At 40.7% G+C, this 8,223-nt stretch overlaps 5 protein-coding genes across 5 annotated transcripts; 3 read left to right on the top strand and 2 right to left on the bottom strand.

Moving 5' to 3' along the window:
• Positions 1-985: 985 nt before the first annotated feature.
• On the top strand, positions 986-1,636 carry SAMD00019534_120250 (hypothetical protein; the record flags this gene model as incomplete). Its single annotated transcript, XM_012892767.1, has 1 exon — positions 986-1,636. One exon carries the CDS (start codon positions 986-988, stop codon positions 1,634-1,636), a length of 651 nt encoding a protein of 216 aa, XP_012748221.1.
• Positions 1,637-1,752: 116 nt separating this feature from the next.
• SAMD00019534_120240 (hypothetical protein) lies at positions 1,753-2,808 on the bottom strand (the record flags this gene model as incomplete). Its single annotated transcript, XM_012892766.1, has 3 exons — positions 1,753-2,432; positions 2,496-2,703; positions 2,788-2,808. 3 exons carry the CDS (start codon positions 2,806-2,808, stop codon positions 1,753-1,755), a joined length of 909 nt encoding a protein of 302 aa, XP_012748220.1.
• A 242-nt stretch (positions 2,809-3,050) lies between these two features.
• Positions 3,051-4,148, bottom strand: SAMD00019534_120230 (hypothetical protein; the record flags this gene model as incomplete). The annotated part of the gene is made up of 5 exons (XM_012892765.1): positions 3,051-3,269; positions 3,339-3,497; positions 3,557-3,728; positions 3,824-3,956; positions 4,028-4,148. The coding sequence occupies 5 exons, from the start codon at positions 4,146-4,148 to the stop codon at positions 3,051-3,053; spliced, it is 804 nt and encodes a 267-aa protein (XP_012748219.1).
• A 396-nt stretch (positions 4,149-4,544) lies between these two features.
• SAMD00019534_120220 (hypothetical protein) lies at positions 4,545-5,597 on the top strand (the record flags this gene model as incomplete). Its single annotated transcript, XM_012892764.1, has 3 exons — positions 4,545-4,704; positions 4,789-4,980; positions 5,074-5,597. The coding sequence occupies 3 exons, from the start codon at positions 4,545-4,547 to the stop codon at positions 5,595-5,597; spliced, it is 876 nt and encodes a 291-aa protein (XP_012748218.1).
• A 1,145-nt stretch (positions 5,598-6,742) lies between these two features.
• On the top strand, positions 6,743-8,017 carry SAMD00019534_120210 (hypothetical protein; the record flags this gene model as incomplete). The annotated part of the gene is made up of 1 exon (XM_012892763.1): positions 6,743-8,017. A coding segment is annotated over one exon (1,275 nt), but the record flags the coding sequence as incomplete, so codon positions are not given.
• Between the last annotated feature and the right edge of the window lie 206 nt (positions 8,018-8,223).

The raw sequence follows: 8,223 nt of genomic DNA, 5'->3' as shown, positions 1-8,223 counted from the left end.
CCAGTCCATTGACCAACTCTTAGAACACCACCAAAGGTATCTCGCTCTTCAAGAGACGGATCCAGGTCCTCATCATTTTTTGGTCTTTTTTTATTTTACTCATTTTTTACTTTTTTTTTTTTTTTTGTTTTACTCAATTGATCAATCAAACACCTGGTTCATCCCATCATTAATCCATCAATCAGATTAGTTGCCATAGTCCATCACACTTGTTGTCCATCACTAGGGATCATGTCATTACTTATTGGCAACCGACGCTGGGCTCGATCACCTTCTCCGTCTAGTCATCTGTGGCTCTTTCTTGTTATCCTTACCCTACAATAAACAGGTCAATACCAATTGACTTGTAACTTTCCAAAACTGTGCACAATTAATTCCAAATAAAGTAAGGGGGTGCACCAACACCCCCGCTTACACTTAATGCGCAGCCTATCTCTGTCTTTAGGGGTTAAGGCGAAACTTCTCAACAAAAGTTGAGGCGTTTTTGTTGAGACCCATCAAAAAACCACACTCTTGTATTACTTTACTTCTAGTTGAGGAGGAAGGAAGTGGGCGGATGCCAAGTCAACTTCTAGACCAGTCATTCAATCAAATCAACAACATATACATTTATACAAATACATACAATAACATAAATATTAAAGATGAAGTCACTTACATTGTTAGCCYTTTATCATTATATCTGCTTTGATACTAAACTCATCGGTGCCTGCATCTGCTGGTGAGCTCAACTGCCCACTGTGCGAGTATATGGTCAAGAGAATAGAGACTCTGCTCGAGAGCAAGGCCAACGAGACTGTCATAAWTCAACACATTGGACAATGATTGCAAGGTGTTGGTCAGTGAGACCTTTGTCGAGTCATGTGTCACCATCGTCAATGACTACACGCCACTCATCATCAACTCTCTCGAGAACAAGGAGGACCCACGTCATATCTGCAACTCAATTGGCGCCTGCAACAGCACCACCGTGGAGGAGGTGTCAATGTCAATGACCATGCTCCTCGAGAAGCTGTCCGCCAATGCCCTCACCATGATCGACGGTGAGCTCAACTGCCCACTGTGCGAGTACATGGTCAAGAGAATCGAGACGATGCTCGCCAGCAAGGCCAACGAGACTGTGATCATCAACACATTGGACAATGACTGCAAGGTGTTGGTCAGCGAGACATTCATCGAGTCGTGCATCACCATCGTCAACGACTACACGCCACTCATCATCCACGCTCTCGAGAACAAGGAGGACCCACGTCACATCTGCAGCTCAATCGGTGCCTGCAACAGCACCATGATGTCGGTCGGTCTGCTGCGCCAATTCACCATCCTTGGAGGCGAGCTCGATTGCCCACTGTGCAAGTACATGGTCAAGAGAATCGACACACTCCTCAACAGCAAGGCCAACGAGACCGTCATCATCGACACGTTGGACCGCGACTGCAAGGTGTTGGTCAGCGAGACCTTTGTCGAGTCGTGCGTCACCATCGTCAATGACTACACACCACTGATCATCAATCTCTTGTTGCAAAAGGAGGACCCATCCGCCATCTGTGAGAAGATCAGTGCTTGCACCAGCAGCGACAACATCATGAAGCCAGCCATCAAGAAGTTTGGCCAATACATTGCCAATCTTGTCTAGAAGTCGCAAAGTAGTAGTAATAATAATAATAATATAACGTATGTGCCTCGAGGCCATACTTATCCATTCAAGGATTTAATGGATTCCAATCAATTTGTTGTTGACATCATTGTAGTCTATTTCCTTGATGAATCCCTGTGGAAGCCAAGCTTGTCCAGTCTTGACTTGCTTGATGGTGGCGAAAGTTGTTCACTCTGCTCTTGTGCCGGCTCCTCCTCCTTTGGTGCAGGTGGAGGGGCTGCCGGAAGTTTAGAGAATAATGCCGATCCAGTCTTTGCAGGTACTTTGCTTGATGATGATGATGATTTTTGTTGAACTAATACATGTTGTTGTTGTTGTTGTGTTGGTACCTTGTTGATTGAGAGAGATGATGCAGAACGTATTGATGGTTGTTGTCCTGTGGCCACGTTTGATGATGATGATGATGGTACTTTGCTAATGGATAGTGATGATGCAGCTTTGGTCTTGGTCGTTGGTACATTGTTGGATACAGATGGTGTTGTTGTAGTTGTTGGCAACTCTGGTTGTGTCTTTTTAACATTGGCCGCAGGTGATGATGAAGATGAAGAGTCTTGCGATGACTTTGACTTGGTATCCAATTGATGTAGATGCTGATGAAATTGTGGTTGTTGTTGTTGTTTAATTCTAATGTCTGTTGCTGGCAATGTGATGGTGTTGGCACTATATATTGGTGTACTAGACATCATTGATGCCCTTGGCACATTGGATGCATCACCCTCTGAGTCTTTGAATGTTAACCTTATACCAACGAGACTTAGAGTTGTCAAGAAGTTGTCTTTATCATTGTTATACATTGTTAGTGGATCTATCGTATCAATTATAATGTAATGTTACATACGATAGGTAACAACTGTACTATTTTGATATAATAGATAGTTATCGAATGATGGCAATGAAGCTATCTTTGATAATGTTGTACTGCGACTCTTCAAGGAATCTATATATCTCTGATAGTCATCCCTTGTGAAGTATCCCTTTGATTCCAAATCGATTGACTTGAATATCCTATCAAACACCTGTATCTCTCTATTTGAGAATCTCTCGCTCTTTAAAGAGAGAGAACATAGTTATGTGTTAGCCTCGCTCATCCATCCAATCACTTCATTCAATCATTCTTGTTTCAAACATACATCAATGAATGATTCAGACATGTCTATCTCTATTTGTAATTATACATTTAATTTGAATAAATGAATGTAGTAGCCAACCTTTGGATTGTCAAGCATGTAGCAGCCCTCAACAGTGGGCCAACAATGTTTAGACCTGACCGACACACCAATCCATCGACCAATCGGTGTCAATCCAACCCAGATCGATTCAAATATTTGGTGAATTCCATTCTTCTTGTCTTTTTGGTTTATTGTGCGCTATCTTCCGTCTGTCTCTGACTGTCTCATGAGGAGGAGGACTGTTGTGGTTGTTTCCTCATGGTGTAGAAGTTGACAGTTGACCTGGTGACCTCACAACCCAAGTCCACCTCAAACATTGGCTTCATAAGTCTTTCCATGAACTTCTCCACGATGAAATTGAATGGTGCCTCTGCTGCAACTGTAAAGAAGTTTAGATCCTTCTCTCTTCGGTGTGGTCTGTGATGAGTAAATGACACATATATCTATATAGTTGTAAGTTATAGTAGTAAGTAAGTGAGCATCGAATGTCAATATATGTAATGTACACATACTATTCCATTGTCGCTTAGACATGCGGCACATGTTTTCAACATGTTGAAGTGAGCTTGGTGATTGAAGATGAGGTCCGACAGAATGATAATGTCGTACTTGTTCGCTGGGTTGTCCAATAGTTGATTCAAAGTCTCTGGTTCATTGCCCCAAAGATGTGGCTATTGGATGTAACATTAATGTAAGTATCATGGATTGAATGATTGATGATGATACTTACAACAGCCAACAATTTGTTATCTGTTATTGAAGATGGCAATGTATTATCTCTATTGTATTGTAAGTTATCGATCAGTGTCTTGTCTGGATAGTCTGTCATTACAACCCTAGATCCACCATTCAATGTTGCCATGTAGCATGGTAGTCCTGCACCTGAACCCAACTCCAATACACTGTAATGATTGATTGAATGATGTGATTGATTGATTGATTGATTGATTGAAAGTAAGTGCCAATCCATCGAGTACAGCACATCACATGCACATACGTCTTGTTTGTAAAGTCAACGGTGGCCTCGAGGTAGTCGGACAGAGCGACACCGGCATTCCAAGACAAATGTGCCCACAAAGAATGCTTCTGTGGCAATCTAACCTGAATGGATTTGATATCATTATGATTCTCTTGAATAGATGAGATTGTATGTTAGATCACCAACCAACTCTTCACACTGCTTCACTAATACGCAACATACTTATTGGTTCAACACGATTGTAAGTTGTGTATGAGTAAACTACCTCTTCATCACTTGAGGAATCAAACAATTTGGCAGAGTCATTCAAGTACTCTGCAGAGTTATCAGGTGGTGAGCTCATATCTTATTCTTTCTTGCTCTGAGTCTATCTATCTATCTTTACGATTGTAAATGAAAAGACGACTCGGTTTTGTTTGAAAGTGTTGTCTCATTCGTCGATCTCACTTTGGAACTTCCAAGATTTGATTAGATATCCTTAGCTTCCAACCACTGGATAGTCTACAATGAAGCCTTTCAATTAAACTTCTCCTTCCCTTCCTCTACCCTTACCCTACCCTACCCTTGCCCTTGCCCTTGCCCTAACACCCCCCTAAACCACAAACACTTTGACGCCATTGGATACCTAAATTGAACACACATGAGATTGCACCATCTTCATCATCATACCTTCAATCATTGCATTCAATCAATCAATCAATCAATTAATCTATTATCTATATCATATAATTATAACAGGATGGAATCACTCTATTATACAAACAACTCACCATCATTCATTAGTGTACCAGTGGATGAGTTCAAATGTCTAAAGTTACAAACATCGGATAATGGCATTGCAGAGTTGATTATGACCAGCAAGAACAAGTTGAACTTGATGACTGATCAATTCTTCAATGGTTTGTTATTCATTCATTCATTCAATCATTCAATCATTCATACACAATCAATCATATCTAACATTATCATATATGTATGAACAGAGTTTATAGCAGCATTTGACAAGATACAGAATGACAAGTCGATTAGAGTTGTAATAATATGGTCAGATGGCAAGTTGTTCTCTGCTGGATTGGACTTGGTCACAGCCTCCTCTTCAATGAGCACAGACGACACACAATCCTTTGCCGATCAAGGTGTAGCCATTTTCAAACTGGTCAGGAGATGGCAAGCATGTATGTATTCGATTGATTGATTCATTGATTGAATGAATGAATGATGACATGTGATAGTCGACCAACATGACTCACCAACCAAACAAACAAAAGCATTCGACAAGATAAACAAATGCTCCAAACCAGTGATTGCAGCAGTACATGGACATTGCATTGGAGGTGCTGTCGATTTGATAACAGCTTGCGACATTAGACTGTGCACCAGTGATGCTGCCTTTTCAATTAAGGAAACAAAGTTGGCTATTGTAGCCGACCTTGGCACACTCCAGAGAATACAGAGGGTTTGTGGAACTGGATTCGCTCGTGAGATGGCATTCACTGGCGAGCCCGCCAATGCGTCCACCGCCGAGAAGTTTGGCCTGGTGAACAAGGTGCTCAAGGACAAAGACGAGTTGCTGGCCGAGGCCAGGAGCATGGCTGCCAAGATCGCTGCCAACTCACCAATGGTTGTTCAGTCGACCAAACTGATCATGAACCATGCACAAGATCACACCATAGACGAGGGACTCCTCCGTGTTGCTCTACACAACTCTATATTCCTAAAGAACGATGATCTAGTCGAAGCTGTCGGTGCCTTCACTGAGAAGCGTGCTCCCATCTTCAAGAGTAGTCTATAAATCTCCAATTTAAATAATTATTTAATTTTGGACATAAATAAAGTCATCACTGCCACACTTCGATTGAGATTGTTATGACATTGAAATATTCTGGAGGCTACTCGATCGCGATGGGGCAACAGCACTATCAGTACCATCAGAAGAAGATGACAATTGAACCGCTGGCAGATACCGCAGAACGGTGTTTGGAGTGTATCGTTTTGGTGCTTTACAATAGACAGTATCAAATTGATAATAAACTAAATATATCTCCAACTCATATTAAATGCCATCCAATGTAATTAATATCTATCCAATTGATAGTATATTAGATCTCATCAATCAAACATCACTATCAATCAGACCCGGAGTTCAGGGACCAAAGACTGAGTCTATTTTTTCAACATGTTTGTCAAGATAAGTTTCTTTCTCTACCCATTCTCACTCCATTTCTATTTCTATCTTAATTACAACCTCAAATACAAACAATCATGATTGCATCCCTTCCTATTTATATTTTAAGAATTGTTGTAGCTTCCCTTAGTGATATTGACACGTTATGTTTTATCTTGGTGTGTAAGAATATCTTTTGGCAGCGAGAGAGTATTGCTCAACAGTTGAAACATCATCTTGGATCAGCCACCGCGAAGAACTTAAGAACATATAAGCATATAACAGGTGTTTATGGAACAAGAACTTACGACCCTCCATTAACCCTTGCGATCGAGAAACTCTCTGATCTTCATCTTGTACATTCATCACAGTCTCTTACGCATTTATCATTCAGATCATTCAATCAACCTCTTCAGGTTGGGTACATACCACAATCAGTTACACAGTTATCATTCGATTCATTCAATCAACCTCTTCAAGTTGGACATATACCACCATCAGTGACCCAAATTCTATTTGGATCATTTAGACAACCTCTTCAAGTTGGACATATACCACCTTCAGTGACGCAACTATCGTTTGAAATATTCAATCAACCTCTTCAGGATGGACATATACCACCAACAGTGACGCAATTATCGTTTGATTCATTCAATCAACCTCTTCAAATTGGACTTATACCATCGTATGTGAGACAGTTGTCATTCAGATTATTCAATCAACCTCTTCAGGTTGGATACATACCACAGTCAGTGACACATCTATCATTCGATTCATACAATCATCCACTTCAAGATGGACATATACCACCGTCAGTTACGCAATTATCATTCGAACGATTCAATCAACCTCTTCAAGTTGGACATATACCACCATCGGTTACGCGATTATCATTTGAACGATACAATCAACCTCTTCAGGTCGGACATATTCCACAATCGGTTACGCAATTATCATTTGGATTATTCAAACAACCTCTTCAAGTTGGACATATACCATCTTCGGTTACTGGATTATTTTTAGAATTATTCAATCAACCTCTTCAAGTTGGACATATACCATCGTCGGTTTCGCATTTATCATTCGGATTATTCGGTCAACCTCTTCAAGTTGGACATATACCATCGTCGGTTACGCAATTATCATTCACATATGATTCATTCAATCATCCTCTTCAGGTTGGACATATACCACCATCAGTGACCCAACTATCATTCAGATCATTCAATCAACCTCTTCAGGTTGGACACATACCATCGTCCGTTACGGGATTATTATTAGAGTTATTCAGTCAACCTCTTCAGATTGGACATATCCCACCATCAGTTACGAAATTATCATTAGAATCATTCAATCAACCTCTTCAGATTGGACATATACCACCAGCAGTGACAGACTTATCATTAGAATCATTTAACCAACCCCTTCAAGTTGGATTTATACCACAATCAGTAACATTGTTGGTATTAGGCCATCACTTCAACCAACCTCTCGCACCAGAATACGTCCCATCAGTTTCATCACTATCGCTTCGGTGCTCTCGATTCTCACATGACAATTTCAGTTTGCTTCTTGGTCACAATACTCTCAATGAGCTTCACATTCATCATTTCGTCATCAATACCACCGAGAAATGGCGGACAAAAGATATCCCATACTTAGAGCTGGGATCATTTCTGGATGAAAATCTCATTACTCTGACAAGAATGAATAATCATGTTAGTTCAATTGCCTTGGATGAAAATCATATTACTCTGACAAGAACGAGCAACAGACTTTCGCACTTGATCATTCATATACAGCCAGCATGCGAACCGAGAACACTACGCGAGGTTGTACCACTCTCCATTTTGCCGCTACTGAGGTCATTTCCAACCATAACATTGCAAATATACTATATTCCTTTAGGATCCAACTATTCGCACCTCGACCTTCAAATTGTCTGCAGGCTAGTCGACTTTGGTGGAGCAGTACTATATATCCCTACAACCAACGAAAGTGACTTCAGAAGAAAAGAAGGCGATGGCATTGGATCATTTTGGCTATTTAAATAAAGACATATACATAAGTTTAATTGCAATTACCAACACACATAATCTATTGGGACGGCTTGTGATGCAGTTGAAGTCATAAATGTGGCGACCTGAGACGAAGGCTTGTGTCTTTGTATTGTTACAAAATAATACAACTCCAATATCATCCGCCTCCGAAATAGGGACTGGTAGTGCTGTATTGTCGTCAGAACAGTCTCCAG

The sequence above is a fragment of the Acytostelium subglobosum genome (genome assembly GCF_000787575.1).
Source record: "Acytostelium subglobosum LB1 DNA, scaffold: scaffold37, whole genome shotgun sequence".
NCBI classification, from domain to species: domain Eukaryota; phylum Evosea; class Eumycetozoa; order Acytosteliales; family Acytosteliaceae; genus Acytostelium; species Acytostelium subglobosum.
Note: the sequence above shows the minus strand (reverse complement) of the source record. Positions and strands in the feature narration are given on the sequence as shown.